This window comes from Echeneis naucrates, chromosome 22 (assembly GCF_900963305.1).
Source record: "Echeneis naucrates chromosome 22, fEcheNa1.1, whole genome shotgun sequence".
Taxonomy (NCBI): Eukaryota; Metazoa; Chordata; class Actinopteri; order Carangiformes; family Echeneidae; genus Echeneis; species Echeneis naucrates.
The window spans coordinates 89846-115592 of record NC_042532.1 but is presented as its reverse complement, the minus strand read 5'-3'; the positions used below and the strand labels follow the sequence as shown (position 1 = coordinate 115592).

The 25747-nt window shown below is 41.7% G+C and overlaps 2 protein-coding genes and 1 long non-coding RNA gene across 7 annotated transcripts in view; 1 reads left to right on the top strand and 2 right to left on the bottom strand.

The window, feature by feature from the left end:
• Positions 1-420: 420 nt before the first annotated feature.
• On the top strand, positions 421-10793 carry commd8 (COMM domain containing 8). 3 transcript variants are annotated; one of them, XM_029494532.1, is made up of 5 exons: positions 421-484; positions 1096-1251; positions 2163-2315; positions 3139-3294; positions 10115-10793. In XM_029494532.1, exons 1-5 carry the CDS (start codon positions 440-442, stop codon positions 10142-10144), a joined length of 540 nt encoding a protein of 179 aa, XP_029350392.1. In that variant the 5' UTR covers positions 421-439; the 3' UTR covers positions 10145-10793. The 3 variants fall into 3 exon arrangements, with proteins under 3 accessions (XP_029350392.1, XP_029350391.1, XP_029350393.1); XM_029494531.1 differs by lacking the exon at positions 10115-10793 and adding an exon at positions 7201-8428; XM_029494533.1 differs by lacking the exon at positions 10115-10793 and adding an exon at positions 6732-6954.
• Positions 3908-14743, bottom strand: LOC115036363 (uncharacterized). 2 transcript variants are annotated; one of them, XR_003840387.1, is made up of 4 exons: positions 14579-14743; positions 5833-7274; positions 5629-5747; positions 3908-4841 (listed from the first exon to the last, which is right to left on the bottom strand). It is a non-coding gene; the product is annotated as an uncharacterized LOC115036363 (long non-coding RNA). The 2 variants fall into 2 exon arrangements; XR_003840386.1 differs by lacking the exon at positions 14579-14743 and having other exon boundaries at positions 5833-8427.
• Positions 14744-20224: 5481 nt separating this feature from the next.
• The window catches only part of gabrb1 (gamma-aminobutyric acid type A receptor subunit beta1), an 82388-nt gene continuing 76865 nt past the window's right edge, over positions 20225-25747 (bottom strand). The window contains exons 7-9 of one of the 2 annotated variants that reach the window (XM_029494529.1): positions 22744-22896; positions 21369-21616; positions 20225-20566 (exon numbers count right to left, since the gene is read on the bottom strand). In XM_029494529.1, the coding sequence (XP_029350389.1) occupies positions 20225-20566; positions 21369-21616; positions 22744-22896 (743 nt within the window). Of the gene's footprint in view, positions 20567-21362; positions 21617-22743; positions 22897-25747 lie in introns of both variants that reach the window. The other variant, XM_029494528.1, reaches the window with a different exon arrangement.

Below are 25747 nucleotides of genomic sequence, written 5' to 3'. Positions count from 1 at the left end.
CATAGCCCCGATTACGTTTTTATCAAATTTCAGATATCTGTCTAATTTCAATTTAGTTGAAGTTGACAAGCCATAATGCAGGAGTAGCCTGACCTTTGCATTACATTTGGCATCAAGTGATGGGTCATTGAAAGAAATAACATTTTATAAATTCGCAATGGATTCACTGGGCGTGCTGCTGCTCGGCCAAACATCGAGGCACCCTAAATAGACTTTTTTTTATGGAGTTCAGCTCTAGAGGTAACATCTGTGTAGTAGAACACAGACAGAGAGGATACCATGCAATGGTTGAAATATTGAAATATTTACATTATTTATACACACTAACATTCTACAAGCATGTAAAGAAGTTAATTTTTCCAAGCCTGCCTGAACGCATGTTGTGACCATGTGATTTGCATCAGCTGATCAGCAGGCGGTAGCAGAAACACTGGAGAACATGGTGGATCTACTTGGGAGGTTAGCAGTGGCGGAGAGTGTGACGGTACGAGCTAGGTGTTTTCACGAGTAATGATACCACGACTTGATTAATGACGTTACTAACCTCAGCGTCTGTGACAAGAATCGTCGGTTAGCAGCACCAGCGTTTCTGTTGGTTTTTTCGTATGTGGTTGCATGGTAGCATGTAGAATTCAAATCCGCCTTCACAAATAATATTAGCGTTACACATCTAATCGGTTTGTTCAGTAGGTTTTCACAGCAGTTGAATTCACTTGGTGTTTCGTTCATACCATAAACAGGAAGAATCGAGAGGCCACACAGAGCGTGCCACAGGAAAGCTAGAGACAGATTTTAAATAAAAACACGTATAATGCACGGTATACAGGTGGTATGGACCGTGACTCTTAGAAAGTGTAGCCGAGCTGTTTTACACAGTTCATCAAAGTCACCTGTCCTTCATAAACAGTCCTCAGGTTGTGTCATCGTTATGGCATATCTTTAGCTCATTTTACATTTGACTCAGATCAATTCAAAACCTGGGAACAGAGCAGCAGCAGGAACTTTGACTGGTCAGCTGTTGATCTCTGAGGATTCACAACCCCATACACACATGAAAACTACACTCGAGCCCTAACTGTCCTGCCGGGTGTGTAGCTATGTCATAGGGTGGTGGATGGACTCTGTGGGCGGGAACCTCCTCACAGGGAGGATTACAGCACTGTTTGGAGCCTGGAAGAGTGGGTGGAGCTGCTCCATTCCCTGACAGCCATCTTCCGATTGGCAGCATTGAATAACAGCTCTGATGAGGAGGTGAGATGACCACAGCGAGAATCTGTTCATCTTAGTCAGGCTTTTTTTTAATTTGACTATTATATGTTACAGATTATTAACAATCTCAGTGTTTACCTGTGGATATAAACGTTGTGTGATGTAAGTCACTAATGTAGTATATCAGACTGAAGGAAGCAAGTGTTTGAACCTTGAGCTTCAGTGGCAGAGCAGCTGGATGTGCAGTGGCTAGTGGTTGGCTGAAACTTGGTATCACAATATTTCCCAGGATTTTTGTGATAATTATTGATGATATAGATGTGATATAGAGTGATACAAAAATGCAAAAATTCCCTGAAGTATTCAATGTAAATACCAACACTAAATGATAGTGCCATTGAATGAGATATTGCGCAAAAACTAACCCTAAACTTTTTGCTGCATTGATCACTTTTTTTTTTGCACCCCCTACTCATTAGGACAGCTTGAAGAGTGATAGCGAATGGGAGACAAATGGCAAATGACACCATTAGCAATCGAACTAACGTGATGCAACTAGTGCCCTGCGCTGATCACTCTTGATGAAAAACCTGACACACACACACTTGGCTATTAGCTCTATCAGAACAAGTTTTTCAGTTTTTCTGGATGGTGGGAGGGAACTTGAGTACCCAGAGGAAACCCACGCAGGTACAGGGAGAACATGCAAACTCCACACAGAAAGGCCCCAGGCCCGGGAACCAAACCCGCGGCCTTCTTATCGTGGGGCAACAGCGCTAACCACTATGCCACTGTGCTGCCCATCAATTCCTATTTGCCAATATTTATTTTTGCCCAGGTATCATAATCATAATTCATATTGGTATTACGTAAGCAATACAATATTGCATACCCCTAGTGGATGGCTGCTGATGTTGCAGATTCTCAAGTGACTTCCTGTTTGCTTGGGACAGGTGCTTGCTGAGCTGTCAGGTTTGGGCAGCAGTCATACTGAGAACGTACTTAAGGTACTGAGAGCCAGAGAGGAGGAGATCCGCCGAGCTCTGCTGGACATTACCAACTTCATCTCCTCTGCTATGCTGCAGGACTTTGACTGGCAGCTGAAGGTGACTGGACTCTTAAATTTTAATGGGTTGCTGCTGAAAGATCAGGTCTAGATCATCCTCTTATGTAAAAGAGCTTTGTTCTGACAAGTCTGTTTGAGTAATGTAAATCTCACAGCCTCATTTTTCTTCAAATCAGCGTTACTCAAACTTTTTCGGTCATTTCCCAAGGGGGGAAATGACCCCACCTTTCCCCAGTGCCCCAATAAAATGCTGGAAGTGTGCCAAGTTAAAAAAAAAAAAAAAATTCTAATCTAATGAAGCAACATCATGGTTTATCTATCACCAACTTTTGTGGTCTGTGTTACAAATGTATCCATTTTGTAACATTAAAGTCCACACTAGCCTGCTGCCCCTCTGGGTGAAAATATGTCTCTTGTTCCACTGCAACTAACATGCCAATGTTAGTCATTATTTTCACACCCTGGTTCTAGGTTTCTCCCCTTGTCTACTATGTTATGTTATCTTTCATTTATGCTTCATGTAGGCTATGAATGATTACTTACTAACCCTAAAGGAAGGCATTTGTAAGGATAGGCATGAAAAGTAAAATTTCCTTTGGTATTTCATGCCCTGCCTGTACTTTCTCTATTCCCCACCAGTGAGGAGCACCCCACACTTTTGAAAATAGCAGATTTAAATCATTCAGTGTTTTAATGCTCATGCTCCAGAAACCACACTATGGTTCGAGAAGTAACTTCATTATTTACCTTATTCATTCATATTCATTCAGACACTGATCGGCTGTGATGAATGCTGGTTGGAAGAGTCATACTGAAATCTAAATGTCACTCCTAAATAGCATCTGCACTTTCTGATCCTGCAGCTAGCTCTGTCAAGTGATAAGATTTCATCCCTTCACATCCCACTGCTCAGCCTGAGTCTGGACCTGAGAGAGGATGGGGCCCTGCGGTCTGTTGCCATGGAGATGAACAGAGATGAGTTAAATGCTCTCATCAGTTCACTTGAGGCTGCCAACAAGGTGAGAGAGTATGTCCCAGATTTGAACTCTAGTTCCAGGTGCTGGTTGTCATGTGACTCAGATCAAACATGAAGGATATTTGGAAATCAGTTGCTGTATCACTGCACTGCAGTGATTTCATATTTGACCAAAGAAGCCAGACACAGACATGGTCAACCATTCATAAGGAATATATTAATAAGCCAGATACCAAACAACATTGTTAAGTAGCATCATCAGAGCATGTTACAAAGTGAGGGAGTGGGGATCGAGATAGAGGTTCAGTGTCCAGACACAAAACCACACGAAGCTCCCTGACGGACAGTATAGGAGGAATACAAAACTGATCCTCCACTGTAGTTAACAAATGATTCATGTTAAATATGTCTTTCTGTGTCACTAAGGTGAACAGGTTTCTGAGTAACACAAGTCTAACTATGATTCATGTGGAGACGGTGACCTGTGTAGGATATCTGTCTCTCTAAGATTTGGCACCTTTCTCAACTCGATGAAGAGCTCGTAACCTGTTAAAACTCTTAGTCTGTCCAGATACAGACTCTATCCTCAACTGTTACAGTAGTTTACAGTAGTGAGTTGACATGCTGCTCAGCCAAACATTGAGGCACCCTAAATAGATTTTTTTTTTTTTTTTTTTTTTTTTTTTTATGGAGTTCAGCTCCAGAGGTAACATCATTCAACACTGTGTAGTAGAAATGCGCGTCTAACAGAACACAGACAGAGAGGATACCATGCAATGGTTGAAATATTAAAATATTTACAATATTTATACCCACTAACATTCTACGAGCATGTAAACAAGTAAAAATAAAATAATAATAATAAAATATAAAAAAATATTATTATTGTTGTCAATTTATTTATTTGTAATAATAATTAATAACATGGACAGTAAGGCTAACAAATCAAGTTAAGGGATAGATAAGATTATATAAAAGTATGTAGAAATAAGTATGAGCACATAAAAGCACGAAACAAAATGTGAAAAGTAAAAAGTGTATGTATCAGCTGTTAAGATGTAATCTAAACAAATAGTGCAATGTAAATCACTACTGAATGGATGTACATTGGTGATTATGTACAGTATAAACAGTACATGTCTGCAATCTGCGATAGATAGTAATTGAGGTTACAGCACAGCACTGACAGTACAGTAAAAAGCACACAGATCAAATATAAAGTATGAAGTGCAGTTCAAGGCTAAAAGAACAATAATAAATTATATAAACAAAATAATAGTAAAAAACATATTGCACACCACAAAGAAGATTACACATAAACAGTAGTTGCGCAGGGTTTGTGGTTTTTTGCTTAATATGTTTAATGCTCATCCTCAATTAAGGAAGGTGACAGTGCATGAAGCACCAATAATTTCTGTTAGATCTTTCATACAACCCTCACACTTGATTGATTTGGTTTGGAGGTATGGTGGCCTGCTGAGGTTGTGTCTGTATCTTGACAGCCTCTCCTGCATGTAAAAGCACAGGTAGAACTCCCTGCCATGATCAACCTGAACTTGGTCCCACGTGCCATGGTTCACAACTGCAGATCTGGAATAAAATAATGTTTACGTTACTACACTGAATTTAACTGAAAATTATCACAATAATAATGGTAGTTGTGAAAATATTCACCTGTAAACATCCTCATAAATCACAAGGTTGTTTTTCACTGACATGGTCTAATGTGCAACAATTTTGCTGCTGTAGCAGCCAAAAAGTGTGTAACTCCAAACATCCCAAGCTTTTTCGTTTTCGCCTAAATGACCCATAAATTCAGCATGGTATGGAGTTGAATTTAAAAATACGAGGACCTTGGGGAAGAAAATTAAATAATGAGCACACAATCTTCAGAAAATGTTTTTACAAAAGAGTCATTTGTAATATATGGTGCACACGTGAGTGAGGACTCAGTGCGACTTTTTATGTTGTTTGTTTGCTGGGTTCTGCAAAACATACAGAATTGACAATGAATCTTGGTACAACAATGAAATGTGTGCGGTCAGTGTTTACTGCTGGCAAAAGCGCTCACTAAAGGGTATCTAACTCTTGTGGCAGAAAAGGGTAACAACTCCTATCTTTCTATGTGCCATGTCTGAGCTCAGGAGACTGGAGCACTATTGGACTGGACTATTTAACAAAACATCGAATAAAATGAAATAAAATAATATAGGGGGCGGCTATGAACTACTGTCTGTCTTGTCCTCACATATACTTACAAAAATAACAATAAACAAATATTGTAGTACTTTTAGTTAATTGGCCAAACTTTAATTTAATAATAAATAAATAATGAATTTTGATTGACAGTCAGACTCGATATATTCACAAGTATTACCTGACACTCGAACTCATGGTATGAGCTCTCTTAGGGTTCTTCCAGCCCGACCTTCTCCCGCATGCAGCCCCAGTGAAGACATAGCCGGTCATGAATTCCCGGCCATATGATGGTCCCATCTGTCATGGGATTCCACATTTATTGGCAATAAATATAAATGTATAATATATGCAATATACTGTGGAAATCTGAATGATAACTTACCACACATATAGAATGAATCAAAGCGCCCTCCAGTTCTGTGTCTGAGTTATGATTTTTTCTTCTCAGATCTGCAGGAATTTTCGTTGTGTGTCAACCCACTGTTGAACAAGTCCTTAATCAATTTAGTGTGTGGTTCCAGTGCCGCCATGATAGCCAACTACATTATCCGAACAACCGCGCACAGAGCCATTTCCGGATCATGTAAACCCAACCAATTAAATATTTAAATTGAATTCAGTCCTGTGGTCAGTTTTTCCATTTCGTGTTTTTGATCAGCTTAAAATTGATATATAAAAAAAAATTTTTTTTTTACTTCTTTGTGGTGTATTAAAAACAAAATAACATCACCTTTTAATTTTTAGATTTTTTTTTGATTGCCAATTGAAAATAGAAAGAACAAATGATACATGGATTTTGTAGCTATGTAAACATACAGCTCTGTCATTGTGTTGTCATATAGCTGTAACACTGTTGTTTAGCTATTTCAAAGGTTAAGATGAGAAATCCTCAGTAATAATGACAGAATTTAACTGTCCCAAAAGGATGAAATGAGATAATGAATCTATATTCAAAAGGTCAGATGTCAACTTCACTGTAACATAATCATGTTCTGTAAACACTATGACTGTTGTTTGGGTGGTAAGGAAAGAACTTGTGAAGGTGGCTGCACTTTGAGTAAAAGGTTAAAACTTTTGTGAACATGGTGAAGAAGAAAACGGGGACTGCTTGAAACAACAGTGTTGGTGCTGATCTTCAATGGTGAAGACAGATGAAGAGTTCTAAAGCTGCATGAACTAGTACTGAGCTGAAATCAATTCAAATGTTTCATAAATTATTAATAATCCCAGCTGTTTGGAGATCTCAGTCATGAAATGATGGTTCATGTGTTTGTGTTGCAGGTGGTGCTGCAATTGAAATGATCAAGTTTGAAATCCCAATGATCCCATTGAGTTTCTGTCCTCAGAATGTCCAGTCAGTGGAGTCAAGTGATCAAAGAGTTTCTCGTTTCCTGCATGATCCATCAGCTGTCCTTTTTAATAGTTGACTCCATGAGCACTCTCACTTTGAGTTTTTGAAATGAACTGTATAGTCACATGAAATAAATGAGTTGATACTTTTTGATTTTGTTGACTTTACTTCCACCGGCATCCATTTCACAAACACTGTAAAAACAGCTGGGCGATGTTAGCCAGCGAGGCTTTGGATATGTTGGATCGCATCTGACCATCAGTGCAGAATAATACATTGTAGTAACACAACACAAATGAGCTGTTAAAATGTATACACCATATACTGTTAGAAACAGGAGATCACCAACTGTGAATCTTTAGGAGTGGCTCCTTTCATGGTCTGGTGCTTTCCTTCCAGTGTCCTGCAGTCGCATGGATCTTCTGGAGCCTGGCAGGGGCTGGTTGGCACTGGCTTCATCTGTCCCAGATTGCCTAATGGCACCAACAGGAGAGTGCTTGTCACTGGTTTGCGCCACATAGTCATTCTCCTCATCATTCTCTGTCAATTTTATACTGCCCTTTCCCCTACTGGTGATACCACGTCTTGCTTCCTTCCACCTGGACAGCCATTGGTGTTGCTCTTACAACTTTGTAAGGTCTCTCACGCCTAGGCTTGTGCCCCTTTCATCAGAAGACTTTCCAATAGACCTGATCTCCTGGCACCACTGGTCAGGCTGAATCCTGGTCCTGGTCCTGGTTGACCTCTCTGGCATTTTACTGCAAGTTATCTATGGATAGCAGTTAGTTGTTTCATGTATGCTTTTAGCTCATCTTGAAATTGCTCAAGCGACAGTCCCTTATCAGGACCTCTTGGTGGTGTAGTTGTGGTGTAGACATAGGTCTACCAGTGAGCATTTCTGGTGACGAGTATCCTTCTTGTTTTAGTTTCCTTAACACCTCCCCACGGCACAGTGATCTGTACTGTGCACTTTGGAGATCAAAATGGTTAACAGCATCACACCAGTCAAATCAAATCAGATTTATTTGTATAGCGCCAAATCATAACAAAGTTACATCAAGGCACTTTACATGAAGAGCAGGTCGAGACCAGACTATTTATAAAATTATTTAAAGAGACCCAACAGATCCCCCAATGAGCAAGCACTTGGCGACAGTGGCAAGGGAAAACTTCCTTTAAGAGGCAGCAAGGGACTAGTGAGAATAAGTGAGAAATAAGAGTAAAAAGTATATTTAGATGAGGTAAACTTTTTTTTTCGGGGGGGCTGGTAATTGTGTCCACCTGCTGTCTGTCACGCTGTTTTTTGTTTCGTTGAGTTGTGAATGAGGATTTGTTGAGTTAAAAACTATGTTTCCGCCTGTGAGTTAGCTGAGTTTTTTTGTTGTTTTTTTTTTATAAGCTCAATGTGATGATGAAATTGCTAGCTGCTAAGCTAACAAATCTCATGCTCCATAGCCCCCCCACTCGTGAACAACAACACCCTGAGATACTAAAACTACTTCACTGTACCTATCAATGAAGCCAAATGAAGTCAGTCAGATAGTCAGACTGCAGGCATGTCTTGAAGACATAAAAGTCTGGATGACTGGAAATTTTTTACTTCTCAACTCTGACAAAGCAGAAGTTATTGTACTCGGTCCTAAGCACCTCAGAAAAATACTATCTAATCATCTCATCAGACGGCATTACTTTGGCTTCCAGCTCCACTGTAAGAAACCTTGGAGTAATTTTTGACCAGGACATGTCCTTTGTCCCTCACATAAAACATGTTAGTCGGGCAGCTTTCTTCCACCTGAGAAACATTAGGAAAATCAGAAACATCCTTTCTCAGGATGATGCAGAAAAACTAGCCCATGCATTTGTAACTTGTAGGCTGGACTACTGTAACCCATTACTATCTGAATGTCCAAACAAATCTCTAAAAGGCCTTCAGTTAATTCAGAACGCTGCTGCATGAATATTAACAGGAACTAGGAAAAGAGATCACATCTCTCCCGTGTTAGCTGCTGTATAAAGCTCTTAATGGCCAAGCTCCATCGTATCTCAGAGAGCTCATAGTTCCTTACTGTCCTAGCAGGCCACTCCACTCTCTAGATGGAGGTTTACTTGTGGTTCCTAGAGTCTCCAAGAGTAAATCTGGAGGCAGATCGTTCAGTTATCAGGCTCCTTTTCTATGGAACCAACTCCCAGCATCGGTCCGGGGGGCGGACTCTTTAGTAACTTTCAAGACCAGGCTTAAAACTTTCCTGTATGACAGAGCGTACAGTTAAAAAGTCCTCTACTCTTTAGGTATGCTGCTATAGGCCTAGGCTGCTGGGGGAAGGACTGAGCTTCTCTCTCTCTCTCTCTCTCTGTCTCTCCCTGTCACCCTCTCTCCCCCTCTCCCTCTTTCTCTCTAACTCCCTCCTTGCATGCGCTGATAAAAACCATCCTTCTAAAAAAAAACAAAACAACAGTTTCACCCAGTTCTAAGCATTTATACTGCATTTACTAACCATGTTCTGCCAAAGTCTCTGTCTCTCCCAGTTCCTCTCCTCTCTCTCCCTGTCCTCATCCTGCAGGTGGTGACTCATCGCCACCCATGTTCCTGCAACACCTGCTGGTCCCATATAGCATGATGTCTGTATTACAGCTCAACTCCATGAACTTCATGCAACAACATGTTCCTGCCTACACCCCCCCCTCCAATGCCTGTCTCTCTCTCTCTCCCTCTCCCACTCTCAACCCAACCGGTCGAGGCAGATGGCCGCCCCCCCTGAGCCTGGTTCTGCTCGAGGTTTCTGCCTCTTAAAGGAAGTTTTTCCTTGCCACTGTTGCCAAGTGCTTGCTCATCGGGGGATCTGTTGGGTCTATTTAAATAAATTTAGAAAGAGTTTGGTCTAGACCTGCTCTATATGTAAAGTGCCTTGATGTAACTTTGTTATGATTTGGCGCTATACAAATAAATCTGATTTGATTTGATTTTGATTTTGGGGTAAGGACTCATTCCTGACTTGGAGTAGGCAGTCCATTGGTTTCCGGCAGAGAACCATGGCCTCTGATTTGGAGGTGCTGATCCTCATCCTAGCTGCTTCAAACTCAGCTGAACCTGTCCAGTGAGAGCTGAAGGTCATATGCGATGCTGAGCCCCCCGAACTGCAACCTTTCTCCTCCCTAACTCTGCCTAGAAATAGACAATGACCCCCCTCCTCCAGCTCTGTCTCTGACTCAGAGTGTGGGGACGTCAGATTCAGGTATTCCTCAAAGTATTTCTTCCACAAACCGACAATCTCCTCATTTAAGGTCAGCAACATCCTATCTTTGCTGTATGCAGCTTCGATGGTTCCCTGCTTTCCCAGCCTGAGGTGCCGGACAGTCTTCCAGAACAACTTTAGTGCGGACCGAAAGTCCATCTCCATGTCTTCACCAAGCCTCTCCCACACCCTCTGCTTTGTCTCCACGACCACTGCGGCTGCAGCCCCTCAAGCCCTTCAAATCCCTGCAACTGCCTCTGTAGTCCCCAAGGTAAGACCTCCTTCTTCAGTCAGACAGCTTCCCTGACCACCGGTGTTCACCCTAACCCTGTCTGAGGGTTGCTATCCCTTGAGGCACCCAGGAACTTCAGACAGTCCGCTGCTGCTTTGGCAATGGAGGATTTGAGGATTTGAGCATCAGCCACTCGAGCTTTATACCCCCACCCCCAACAAGGATGTCAGAAAATCTCTGCTGGAGGTGGGTATTGAAGGTCTCCTGGACAGGGGCCTCCTCCAGATGTTCCCAGTTCACCCGCACTAAACGTTTGGCCCTACCAGATCTGTCCATAGGTTTCCTCTGCCACTTGCCATCAGAACCGGGCAGAACTGGGCAGCAGAACCCAGTTCTGTTTGCCCAGTTTGCGGTAAGCGTGTTGCGTCATTTCCAGTCACTGGTGGTTGTGCTCTCTGCTGTGCTCTGTGTTATCTCATGTTGTTTCCACTGTTGTTCTGCTATTATTTCCTAATTCACTCGATTAATCCGACAGAAAATTATTTTCACATCAACACTAGGTTTAAGACAAGAGGCATAGTCGTAGGAAGCAGCCCCCGGTTCACCACCGACCAGTTCACGTTCACGTTCCAACAGGTTCTCCCCTCTCAGCGACACACCCGCTGAAAAGCCGACTCTAGTGATTGGTGATTCTATTCTGAGGAATGTGAAGTTAGCGACACCGGCGGCCATAGTGAAGTGTATCCCGGGGGCCAGAGCAGGCGACATCCAGTCTTATCTGAAACTGCAAGGGTAAATGTAAATATGCTAATATTGTTATTCACGTCAGCAATAACGACACCCAACTTAGCCAGTCGGGAGTCACAAAAATGAATGTGGAATCGATGTCGGACACTGTAGTTTTCTCGGGCCCCCTCCCCAACCGGACCAGTGACGACATGTACAGCCGCATGTCGTCATTTAGATGCTGGCTGTCAAGGTGGTGTCCTGAAAACAACCTGGGCTAGATTAATAACTGGAAGACTTTCTGAGGGAGACCTGGTCTAATTAGGAGAGATGGTGTCCATCCCACCGTGGACGGGGCCGCTCTCATTTCTAGGAATATGGCCGATTTTATTAGAAATCCAAAACCCTGACAATCCCGGGTTGAGACCAGGAGGCAGAGCCGCAGTATAACACCCTCCTCTGCGTCTCAGTCAGAGCGGTCACCTGCCGAGGATAGAATAGAGTCTCTGTCTATGTTTAGGTCTATAGAAACTGTGTCTGTCCCCCGACCACCTAAATTTTAATTTAATTTAATAAGTTAATAAACCCAAACTAAAAAAAAGAGGAGCTAAAAACAATAATCTATAACTGTTAAATTTTCAATCATTATCATCAAAATCTCTACTAGTAAATGATCTCGTAGCTGATCATCGTATTGATTTATTTTGTATAACTGAAATGTGGCTGCAGCAGGATGAGTATGTTAGCATTAATGAAGCTACACCCTCAACTCATGTTAACTTTCATATCCCTCGTACCACAGGTCGAGGAGGGGGGGTGGCTGCAATATTTCAGTCAAGCCTATTAATCAACCCCAGACCAAAATCTGGCTGTAGGTCTTTTGAAAGCCTCACTCTTAGTCTTTCCCACTCAGACTGGAAAGGTGAAAAACCAGTTCTGTTAGTTACAGTATACCGTCCACCTGGTCCGTACTCAGAATTCCTATCAGAGTTTTCTGAGTTTATATCAGAGTTAGTACTCAGTACAGATAAAATCATTATTCTGGGAGATTTCAATATACATGTTGATGTAGAAAGCGACAGCCTTAGTTCTGGGTTTCTTTCCCTACTAGACTCAATTGGCTTTTTCCAGCATGTGAATGAACCCACTCACTTCTACAATCACATCCTTGATCTTGTCCTAACATATGGCATTGAAATTGAAAAGCTTAGAACTCTCTCCTGACTGACTATTACCTTATTACATTTGAGTTTATTTAATGGGCTCCACAGCATTGAGGAATAAATTCAGCTATAGCTAAAGATAAGATAAAGATAAGATAAACAGCTAAGATGTTTATCTGAAGCTGCTGTGGCTAAATTTAAAGAGAACATTTGGTCATCATTCCCAACAATGCCATATCTAAATTCAAATGAGGATTTCTCCCATACGCAGGTTGATGACCTTGTGACTAGCACTATGGCCACACTGTGTTCAAATCTCAACAATGCCACCCCTCTCAAAAAGTAAGTATTCAAACTGAGGAGGCTGGCTCCCTGGTATAATTACCAAATCCGTGCCTGAAAGCAGACATCAACGAAATTAGAAAGAAATTGGCGTTCCAGTAAGTCAGAAGAGTCTCACAGAGCCTGGAAAGATAGCCTAAAAACATAAAAAACCTCCCAGCAACGCTAGAAGAAAATATTACTCAGCACTCATAGAAGAAAACAAGAACAACCCCAGGTTTCTCTTCAGCACTGTAGCCAGACTGACAGAGAGCCATAGCTCAGTTGAACCAGTGATGATTTTATTAACTTTTTTACAGATAAAATTCTCACGATCAGAGAAAGAATTTATCAGCTCTTGCCTACGTTAGATAAAAATCTCCTACTGAATACAGCAACTCCTGAATCAGATGCAACGCCTCTTTTACATCTGGAATCATTCTCACCTTCTCTCAGAGCTAGCTTCTATAGTTTCATCATCCAGACCGCCAACCTGTCTATTAGACCCAGTTCCAACTAGCCTCTTTAAAGAGATCTTTTATTTAATTGAGCTGTTCATTCTAGATTTGATTAATCTGACTTTATTTCTGGGTTATGTACCTCAGGCACTTAAGACCGCGGTCATCAAACCCCAGCTTAAAAAGCCTAATCTTGATCCAGATGTTTTGGCAAACTGTAGACCCATATCGAACCTTCTATTTATTTCTGAAATCATTGAGAAAGCTGTAGCAAAACAACTACTTGACCATGATGGGAACAGTTTTTTTTAACAGTTTCAATCAGGATTTAGAGCCCATCATAGCACATGATGGCTTCAGACAATGGATCACCCTCCATACTTCTCCTTCTAGATCTCCAGTCTAGAGACTGGAAAATGAAATTGGAATTAAAGGAACTGCACTAAGGTGGTTCAAATCCTACTTATCAGATAGACATCAGTTGGTACTTGGACCAATCCTCTTTACGCTTTATCTGCTTGCTCTAGGCAACATTATCAGGAAACACAGCATCAACTTCCACTGCTATGCAGAAAACACTCAGCTGTACCTATCAATGAAGCCACTCAGATAGTCAGACTGCAGGCATGTCTTGAAGACATAAAAGTCTGGATGACTGGAAATGTTTTACTTCTCAACTCTGACAAAGCAGAAGTTATTGTACTCTATTGGCCCAAAGCACCTCAGAAAAATACTATCTAATCATCTCATCAGTCTGGATGGCATCACTTTGGCTTCCAGCTCCACTGTAAGAAACCTTGAAGTAACCTTTGACCAGGACATGTCATTTGTCCCTCACATAAAACAAGTTAGTCGGGCAGCTTTCTTCCACCTGAGAAACATTAGGAAAATCAGAAACATCCTTTCTCAGGATGATGCAGAAAAAATAGTCGATGCATTTGTAAATTCTAGGCTGGACTACTGTAACTCATTACTATCTGGATGTCCAAACAAATCTCTAAAAGGCCTTCAGTTGATTCAGAACGCTGCTGCACGATATTAACAGGAACTAGGAAAAGAGATCATATCTCTCCTGTGTTAGCTGCTCTTCATTGGCTGCCAGTAAAATATAGAGTAGAATTCAAAATCCTTCTTTTAACATATAAATCTCTTAATGGCCAAGCTCCATCATATCTCAGAGAGCTCATATTTCCTTACTGTCCTATCAGGCCACTCCACTCTCTAGATGGAGGTTTACTTGTGGTTTCTAGAGTCTCCAAGAGAAAATCTGGAGGCAGATCTTTCAGTTATCAGGCTCCTCTTCTATGGAACCAACTCCCAGCATCGGTCCGGGGGGCGGACTCTTTAGTAACTTTCAAGACCAGGCTTAAAACTTTCCTGTATAGTTATCATTAAAAAGTTAAAGTCTACTACTCTTTAGCTATACTGCTGTAGGCCTAGGCTGCTGGGGGAAGGACTGAGCTTCTCTCTCCCTCTCTCTCTTTCTGTCTCTCCCTGTCACCCTCTCTCCCTCTCTCCCTCTTTCTCTCTCCCTCCCTGTCACTTGCTCTCCCTTCCTCCCCCCTTGCATGTGCTGATAAAAACCATTCTTCTTAAAAAACACTGTTTCACCCAGTTCTACACATTTATACTGCATTTACTAACCATGTTTTTCCAAAGTCTCTGTCTCTCCCAGTTCCTCTCCTCTCTCTCCCTGTCCTCATCCTGCACGTGGTGGCATGTTCCTACAACACCTCCTGGTCCCATATCTTCATGAATTCTGTACTACAGCTCAACTCCATGAACTTCATGCAGCAACATGTTCCTGCCTACACCCTCCCCCTCCAATGCCTGTCTCACTCTCTCTCTCTCTCTCTCTCTCCCACTCTCAACCCAATCAGTCGAGGCAGATGGCCACGCCCCTGGAGCCTGCTCGAGGTTTCTGCCTCTTAAAGGAAGTTTTTCCTTTCCATTGTCGCCAAGTGCTTGCTCATCCGGAGATCTGTTGGGTCTCTTTAAATAATTTAAAAGAGTTTGGTCTACACCTGCTCTATATGTAAAGTGCCTTGATGTAACTTTGTTATGATTTGGCGCTATACAAATAAATCTGATTTGATTTGATTTGACTTGACCCAACTCGCCACCACATGGTGATCAGTTGACAGCTCAGCCCGTCTCTTCACCCGAGTGTCTAGAACATACAGCCCTGATGATATGATAAGAAACTCTAAGTCAACAAGACCTGGTTTAGTTTCTCCAAGAAGGCCAAATACTCCAAACTGCTTTTTGGTGCATGCACACAAACAGCAGTCAGAGTTTTACCAACCCGAAATTGCAGGGAGGCAACCCTCCCGTCAAACGGGGTAAACCCGAACACAGTGGTACTCAGCCGGGGACTTGTGAGTATCCCCACACTCACCTGGTGCCTCATGTCTTGGGCAACTGCAGACAAGAGTCCAACCCCTATCAAGGAGCATGGCTCCAGAACCTCGGATGTGCGAGGATGTAAGCCCCAGCAAATCCAACTGGTAGCCTCCCCCACATCGAGGTGACGTACCACATTCCCAGAGCCAGTCTATGCTGTCCGGGCCTCTACTGCCACCCATTTGGCAGTGCATCCAACCCCATCGGTCTCCCCTGCAGGAGGTGGGCCCACAGGGTGGAGGAACAAAGTCCATGTGGCTTCTTCGGGCTTGGCCCGGCCAGGCCCCATGGTAGACCCGGCCACCAGGCGCTCACATTAAAGGACCAATTTTCTTTATTTTTTCTAATTTAATTTTAATGTGAAAATTTTATATACATATATATAAATATATACATATATTTTTTTTACATTTCATATATTAAAAAGTCTTTTCTAGCTCACACACAGCTCACAATTTTTGCCACAGTTGCCAAGATCCAGAGGTCCAGTCCTGATTCCTGCATCTCCTTTCCAACTGAAAACACAAATCATATTTGATATATGATAGAGGATGACTCCCAGTGAATATTTGTTCATTTTATTTAATTGATTGTTAAATACCTTAATTTTACAGATAACATCCTTAAATATTAATGTATTGCCAGTGCATTTACTGTATATTAACCCTAACCCTATGTAAATTGTTTACATTTCCATTGTCCAATTCTCTAAATACTGTATACTGTAATGCTGTAAATGTGCAGAAGTTCCTATTTGATTAAAGGTACATATTTTGTTTATACATTGTGCCATTGGTTTTTTTTTTACTTGGTGAAAGCACAATTATGCAGCAAATTGGTGTAGATGGACAAGAAATGATCACTAAATACCCTTAATTAACAGGAATTGGCCATTTTTTATGTTTTTAGCCAGTTTTTACACTGTCCAATGATCTTTTTAATGTACTAATTCTCTAAAATGGCAGGTAAATACTGTAAATTTGAAGACATTTATCTGTAATTTTATTAACCTAGTTTGTTTTTATACGTTATGACGTTATTTTACATGGGCAAATACTATTTTAACATGAAATTACTGTAGATACATTTGGCTGTTTCCTGAAATAATGTATACAATGAAATTACAGACATGAGATGAGATTAAGTATTATAGGTATTTATCAACTATAACATACTGTATTTTCATTGATTTTGACTAAAAATATACTCTGGATTTTTACAGTTATTGTATGTAGTCCTGTGATACAGTTATTTCCTGGAAATTTAAAGTACAGAACACAGAAGAGTCACAATGCACATAGCATCGCAGTGATTGGGGTATTTGTCTGTCACTCAATTACACAACTTCCCTAAATGACAAAGCCAACAGATGTCATCTGACTCCCATGTCCTGATATGCTGAGCCTGTTAAAATCTGATTGGCTTGTGTGCACCCACAGGTGTCAGGTGACGTTGCAGACAACGCATCAGTCAGTCCAGTCCAGCATGGTGATGAATCTGCCTTTCGGCATGAGGTAGACCAACTGGTTGTCTGGTGTGGTTAGAACCACCTGGAGCTAAATCCGCTCAAGACTGTGGAGATGACTGGATTTCAGGAAGAACCCACTTGGTCTAGACCAAATGCTTTATGGACTTTATTAAAGACACCCAACAATTTCCCTCATAAGCAAACACTTGGCAACAGTGGCAAGGAAAAACTTCCAGGTGTGCCTCCAACTAACTTAAATGTTGTCAATTAGCCTATCAGAACCTTCCAAATTAGTGTCATCTTTCTCTCGTCTTTCTTAAATAGTTTAAAGGCAATTTAATCTTATTATTTATAAACTTCTGACTGTGAAAAAAAAATTCTGTCATTTGTAGGATCATGTGTATGTAAATTTCTGAATCCAACCGTATATGTATGTATATAGAGGCTCCCACCACCCCCAGCCTGCCTCTGAATTAAAACGAAATCTTTTTCTAACCAACACAAAACACAATGTCTTTATCATACGTATGTAAGCAGATTTATTTCAAAACTCTGTAGTCTCTGCAAGTCCACACAAACAATATGAATTTTGTCCTTTTGTTCTTTTCCCCTCTCACATATTTCCGTATGCTCTCACTCTTTTCATTCTTTCATATACACACAAAGACACACACAGACACACTCTTCCCCTTCTATTTGAAAACAAATATAGTACAAGAGAAGAACTGTACAGTAATTTTACACAATGAGAGTCCAGCACATGACTTTCTCTGTCCACAGCCTGCAGCCAGACCAGTTGTTCCATTAAGATAACTGTGAGTATTCAGGTGCTTCAGGTCCTCTGGTGTGAAAAAAGACAATCTGTTGTTTTTCTTCACTTCCAGTACATCCTCTTACTACAAATACTGACTCTGAAGGCGGGGACTAAATTGAAAGGATTGTCATTGTAATGCTGGAATGTCTTACTATAGTCTATACTGGATACCTGTTCTGCATGTCAGTCTCATATACCAGTTTAATGTGTCCATGTCTGTCTCTCAAACTCCTTATAGAAAAGTACAAGGTGATTTTCTTTAAATTCTACTAACTAGATAGGAGTTAAGTTCAACCCTGTAGAAAATATTAATATTCCTGGTAAAGGCACGATATTCAGCCATGAGAAGAGAGTACACTGCTATTTTTTCCTGTACAAGCCTGTTTTTTTTTTTTTTTTGTTAAAGCCCTGACAAGACAGGTGTCTGTGGTTGTACTGCAACATGTCCTCACCTGGAACTAGGAACAGAAAAGGCATCACCTCTGTTGATTTGTTTTTATGATTAAATATTACAATGGAAGGCGAATCAGTGTCATTTGTATCAGTGACACCAAAGTAAGGAATGACTATCCCTGACCACATCATGGTAACGGCCAGTCTCAGGTAAAACTTCAGTTACATGTATTCTCCAGTTGTGACCTCAATAACAGCTTCTCTTCAGGTGACGCATGAGTAACAGCTAGCCTCAGAAGTAACCTCAGTAAGAATTGGCTTCCAAGTGAAACTTAAGTAAGAGCTGGTATCCTGGTTATCCTTAGTCCTACTGTTGGGCTACGTTTGTGTCTTCCTGTCTCCGGGTTGTGATCATAGTCTTTAGCAAGGTGAAGATATCATTGAACTAATGGAAATGATGGACAGAGCTGTGAACAAAGTCACAGGAGTGACCCCGCCTCCACTATCTGTATGTATCACATGGACAATATGACAACCATATCTTCGGTTGGCATCATCAGGTGGCCCAGAAGGGTCACTATACTGCAGCTTAGAAAACAGATACAAACACCTTCAGATGATATAATAAATCTGACAACACATGATCTGGAAATATTCACAAGCCATTAGTAAGAATATTGAACAAGTGCACATGTATCTATTATAATCCATATGCCATAGTACATAAATGGTGCATGGAGTTTCTGTGCTGGATTTGTGTGCATACGTTTTTATTGCTCTGCAGTGACCTCTCCCGGGAACCATACCAGTTGTTGACCTTACAAGTCGACAAAGGATGGATGCTGGACACACCCAGTGTGTGAAGTGTATCACTTGGACAGTACGGTTTATCTTTATAAAGACAGCAAGCACACAGTTAGACCATGTCAGCATCAGAGCACAGTGAAGCCAGATTTCAGTGTTAGCTGAAGCAGACCCTCCAGAATGTGGTTGACACCTGGTGATTTTTTTAAAGACTATATTATTGACTTTATTTTTCCACTCCTTCGTAAGTTTTACTCCACTACCTTTGACAGCTTTTGTCAAAAAAAGAGATATTGTGTGGACTGAAATTCAAGTTCACCGGAGCAGTCTGCAGCAGCAGCATGTTTTATCAGGGCTTGATATTTTCAACGTGGATTGGAAAGCATGGTGACATAATTTGTCATTCTATACATGATTTCTTTTAAAGAAAATTGCATTGTACATCCTCACAGACACTGTGAGAATATTGTGGGTAAAAATCTTAGATTTAATTTTTTGAGATTAGTGGAATTTCAATTACCATTTGCCATGTGCTTATCTTAAATGCAGTGATTGTTCAAAAGCATACAGTATACTGGTGATTACACAATGGCTCAGTAGAGCCATTCAAAGCTTTTTTATATATATGGAAGGAAAATGTATGTGGTTTTCAGTGCAAAAACAAGTAAATGCACATGCACTCAGTACAATCCTAAGAAAATTATATAATTCGTCAAAAGCAATGTACATGTTTATTCGCTGACAAGTGGCTGTCAGAGAAGGATTTCAGCACAATGCTACTTATCCAATAGCACATAACTAATGCGTAGTACATAGCCAAAACCAAAGGAGGACTAACTCAGAATGATTGTATCAGTCAGATGTCTTTTGCTATTAGGTGAGCTTCATTCACTCAATCAAGTGAAACATCTTTAGTTTTCCAATGTTTTGCTGCACCAGGCTCTGCATCTTGCTTGTTAAACTCCAAAAGCTAATTAAAGTTGCATTTCATTCCCGTGCAAAAAGTGAGAGCATGAGGTCAGAACTCAGATAAATTAAGACCATTGCCCATTATGTTGGGATCACCAAACTCTTGGTTTTAGAAATAGCAAAACCCTATAAATCTATTTTATATGGATAAGTACAGCAAAAGCTAACTTTTTTTAAATAAATTATTCCTCTGTAAAGTATATATAAATATATATACACACTAACACATACACAGAAACATACACAAACACGTGTGTGAGTGTATGTGTGTGCGAGTGTGTGTGTGTGTATTAGGTTGTATTTACATTGATAAGTTGTTACGACATCATAAAGACATCCAGTTCTACTTTTTCCAAAGCAGAATTTATATAAATGGCTGTACAAGACCTAGGTAGCTCAATTATCAGTGGTGCTACAACATAAGTTCACTATTGCCACCCTAGTGGACATAATAAAGCCAGTAGACTAGGTTGAAGAAAGTGAATGTGATTGGGAAGACAACACGGGACCATTTGTCAATGGCATTGACATCTGTGAGGTCAGGGATCTTGACTTTGAGCTGTGAGGCTCTTCTCCTCAAGCGGCCCTTCTTAGGGGCTATTGGCCGATCGGTGGTTGGCCGTCCGTACAAGTCTCGGCTGGTCATAGGCTTTCGGTACTGTATGCTGGCACTGTCATAAGAGAACATGGTAGCCCGAGGGTCGTTCAGAGTGCCCTTCATATCTGCCCCACCCATCTCACTGGTTAGGTTGGTCAGGAGGATGTTGCCATGAGCATCAACCTGAGGGAGATTATCAGATTTTATTCAACTCATTCTGTAATTAAAATCCAAACAAATGAAGAATATGTCCTAACAACAAAATTATTTAGGTGAAACATTATTGCATCATTGCATAATTTCTTGGGACCCAATCGGTGACACCGACAGTACAAAGATCTTCCCAGAATGTCTAAAGCAGGATTTGGCTCCTATGTCAGAAATGCGGGATGTCCTGAGACCCATCTGAATCGTACCATCTCGTGTTCACTTGGTATTAAAGGGTTAACTCCACTGCTCTTTCTAAATGACTTGTAGAGCTGATCTTTCCAACTTCGTTATTTTATAACATAAAGGTTTTTACACACTATGTGAATGGCTGCACTCCTCTCTGACTGAGTGAACATAGAACAGAAAATGGGGCCTGAGGCCTCAGTTATAATGGCTTGCAGGCATGTGGATGACCAGCTGTCAACACACAGGTTGTTTTGCAGTACTTGTTTTAAATGTATTTAGCACATGTACACTACAAGCTAATCAATTATCTTTATATTCCTCTAAAATTTAACTGTTGAGGTGACAATGACAAATATCCTCACCAAAGCCTCTGAGAATATTTGTTTTCAAGGTCATTAGCAGTTGGTACCCGTATTATTAATAATAAATTAGTAAATGTGTGCATGTCTGGCCTAACCTTTGCTATACACATCAAGTAATAATGCAACAGTGGGCTGATAGTATCTGAGTTCCAGCTGTTGGCTTGGGTTCTCAGATGTGACTCACAAAAAAAAATGTCAAATTTCAAAAAACCTTTTCTCACCTGTACTTTGTTGCTCTCCAATCTGCTTTTACTCTCATTGTTGGACTTGGCAGCCTTTTCTGCAACCTTCTTCTGAAGGTGAGGACCTCGGCCAAAGAAGATATAGTTGACAAAGGCATACTCAAGAAGGGCCAGAAAGACAAACACAAAACAACCCATGAGGTATATATCAATGGCCTTGACATAGGGGATCTTGGGCAGAGTCTCCCTTAGGTGAGTATTGATAGTAGTCATGGTCAGCACTGTAGTTATACCTGCAGACAAGCAGATGCAGTGGGAAAAGACAGTTAGATTGAAGTAGTATTTAAGTAACTGGTGGGTGAGCTTGTTCCAGACAGTAGCCTCCCACTTCACAAGTTTCTGGCGCTGATGACCCCATTGAGGGACCATTGAGCTACTTGACCATGAAAGCTGGGCCAAGAGTTATGAGCTTTGGCAAAATGACAGAAGTAGAGGTGTGAGACAGTTTAGAGGTGTGAGCAATGATTTGAGCTAAATATAAACACAGCAGCATGATTGTATTTTAAAATTGCTCAGTTCCTACTCTTCAGTGATTGCAAGGTTAACTTTGTTAGTTTGTTTTATAGATGTGACAATCAATACAAATGTCAAGCTGTAGCAAATGAGCCATCAGTATTCCAGGTGCAAGTCACAGAGGTCTTTATTAACTTACATCAAATTATGAATTGTCATGAATAATCTTTTAGCTTGAGGTAGCACAGTGGCATAGTCGTAGATGGTTGCGGGTTTGGTTCCTGGGCCTGGGGCCTTTCTGTAAATGCTCTCCCTGTACTTACATGGGTTTCCTCCAGGTACTCCGGCTTCCTCACGCTGTCCAAAGACATGCATACTTATGCTATTTGGTAACAGAAGGTAGAAGATAAATTAATTAATGAATAGCCTGTGTCTGTTTCCTTTCCCATGGAGCTGCACAGAAGATAAACCAGAGCAATAAAGTGGAGTTACCAGCTTTACTTAAAGCCATATCAGCAAATTATCACTCACTCATTTTCTACTGCGTAGCCATAAGAGTCATAGGGGATGCTGGAGCCAATGTTCTGGGCGAGGGTGAAGGTGCACCCTGGACAGTTGCCAGTCTATCACAGGGGCAACACATAGTGATATACAGGGACAACCACTCACACTTACGGCTAAGGGAAATTTAGAGTAACCAATCAACCAAGACATGCATGTCTTTGGACTCTGTGTTGGTCTGCTCTGGGTGCACCGGTTTCCTTCCAGACACGGAAATTCCACAAAAAGGGGCCAGAAGAAGCCCGGGAATCGCACCCAAGACCTTCTTGCTGTGGCACAACAGTCCTAACCACTATGCTGCCGTGCTGCCTACAACTGATCACTAATCTGTAAAAACATCACTAACCTAAGGCGACTCTGGCAGCTGAGGCGTCATAGTTGATCCAGAAGGAAACCCAGGACAGGATAGTGATCAAGATGGAGGGCATGTATGTTTGCAGGATGAAATAGCCAATGTTCCTCTTCAGCTTGAAGCTCAGGGATAGACGTGGATATGAGCCTGAAAAAAAACACACAGGATGAGTAAGATATCAAAATGTTTTTTTCAGTCGAAGCCCGACCATAATTTCTCTAAACTGAATCAATTGTAAGAATTTGCAGTGGTATGCATCTAGGGAGATGGGAAGGAAAAATCAGCAAAATACGATCCTTCCAGGAACTTGAATTTATTTTGTGAGTAATGTTGATTTCATGATTTCAAGTCTAGTCCAACTTGCTCGCTTTCCTCTCTGCTTCTTCCTCTCTCTCTTGCTCACTCAATTCAAGCAGTTGAGGCAGGCACCCTGAGCCTGGTTCTGCCTGAGGTTTCTCCTTCTTAAAGTAAGATTTTTGTGCCACTATTGCCAAGTGCTTGCTAATGGAGGGCTTTGTTGGGTGCCTTTAAATAATTCTATGGAGAGCCCATGAGTCTTTATGCTGATGATGTATTACTTTTCCTACAAAATGCACAAACATCTCTCCCTGAAACAAAAGCACTCATCAACAAATTTTCAACCATCTCTGACTACTCTATTAATTGGAGCAAATCGACTGTACTACCCATAAAGTCAGATTTCCAGAGTACATTAACCACCCCACTACGGCCAGGAAACATTAGATACCTAGGTATCAACATCCCCGCCAACTTTCCAAACTGACACAGCTAAACCACACCCTCCTAATTAAAGAAATAGAGGACGGCCTCACCCGGTGGGAAGAGTAGCAACAGTGAAAATGATTATCTTGCCAAAAACACTATGTGTTTTAGATGGCTCCAACCCAACCTCCCCTGACTTGGTTCAAATCGTGAACATCTCCAAATTTCTTTGGAAAGCTAAACCATTACATATAAGCTTTAAGACTTAAAGAATATAAACAAGTGAAGCCCATGGTGGTTTGGAATTCAATTACTACTTGGCCAATAGATTACAATATATACTAAAATTGATTAAGCCAAACTTTTTGCAGACAAGAAATCCAAATCGCCGATCTGCCCTTTATCAGTCCCACTATCAAGTGTCACAGCTGCTTCAAGAGCATAACACCCTCACAGTTCTCAAACACCCATTGCAGGCTCACACCTCTCTGGAACAATCCTGACATCCTGCAAAATAAAAAAATCAATACATTTTTCAACATGGGCTGACAAAGGGATAAAACATTTAAAGCATATCCTCCAAGACAGCAAATTCATATGTCATGAAATCACAGCAAAACATGGTATTAACAAAAACAAATTTCTGGAATATTTTCAGCTCCAATCTATAATTTACATTCTATATACATTCTATACAATTTGACATTAGCCAATTGGATTTAGAGTTTCCACCTAGAATAACAGATTTTATACAGCTTTCATCGCCAAAACTACAGTCTAAAATTAACTTTATACTGTCTACAACAGATCCATTCCTACCTCCAAAGGGGAGAACCCCTTTGGAGGTAGGAATGCGGCAACGCGGACCCTAATTTTGGATAAAAATCTGTTCCAACTTGTTTAAAATTACTCAAAATAGCAACCTACAATTAATAAATTACAAGGTTCTACATAGAACACACTATACAGGACAAAGGATGTTCAAGATGTGCCTCACACAAACCGAACTGTGTGCGACTGGCTCACCAGATTGCTATCTGCATGCTCTTTTGCTTAGTATACTTGTCAACAACTGCATAGGATTAGCAAAGATTTATCATGGTGGTTAGGCTACCCCATCCCTACCTCCCCCTCACTTTATCTGCTAGGTCATCACACTGATGTCATAATGGAAGTAAACAAATCGTACATGCTCCTTATTTCCCTCAACATTGCAAAAAAAGACCATCCTGATTAATTGGAAATCCAAGAAGAACCCAAGCACTACCCAATATTGAAACCTTTTATTACACTACATTTCCAAGCAGAAAATGTCTGCTTTGGGAAAAAAATTGATTGGCAGAGTTTGAACAGGTCTGGTCCCCAATTATTAAATCCATCACATAGTTTACAGGGGGGCTGGCCCTCGTGGCTCTGGCCCTGGGGTGGGTGGCTATGGATTCTGGTTTTCTTGTGTATCTGGTGGCTTGCTGGGCTGGTGGTCCCTGTGTTGGTGCCTCCTGGGGCTGCTTTGGATCTTGCCTGTGTGGGGCGGGGTGGGGGTATGGGGGCTGCCTCCACTAGCGTGGTGGCACCCTATGGGACTAGGGACTGGGGTGCTCTTGGGCTGGGTTGGGGTTTCCCCACAGGGGAAGCCCAAGTCCTCTACCTCTGAGCAGGAGAGGGGTGGGGTCGGGAGGGAGTGAGCCACAGGGTTTCCATGCCGTGCCTGCCTCAACCAATGTTAATTCCTTCCTAGTCATCCACACCATCACATCTACACTCCTACACACCGTTTGGCATTCTCTGAGGCGGGGCGTGGTCTACCTCCCAAGATGGTGGTTGGGCTGGGGTTGGTTGGAGGCCTTGCTGTGGCGCGATGGATCCCTGACTGGTTGTCTGACTGGGCCTGGGTGGAGGAGGATGGGGCATTTTTTTTCTTCCCTTCTCGGGAGGGGGGGATAGATGGGGGAGTGGGAGGGCAGCTCTTTCTGTGGTGGGCCACAGCTTGCTCGGTCCAGGCATTGGGTGTGGTTGGGTGTCGGCCTCGCTAGTGCTTGGTGGGGCCTTTGCTGAGGGCCTGGTTGGGTTGGCCTGGGGGGCTCCGTTCCCCTGAACTTAGCCTGTGTTGTGTGGGTGCACCAAACCCGGCCTGGTGTCCTTTGGTTCCTTTGTCTCTGTGGGCTGTCTCCAGGTGGGGTCGCTGCTCCTGTATTTCCTGCGTGTCCTTGCATGGGTGACACCTAGGGCTGTGTTCAAGGGGGTTTGCCTGGGACTGCCTGTGCTCTGGGCGGTT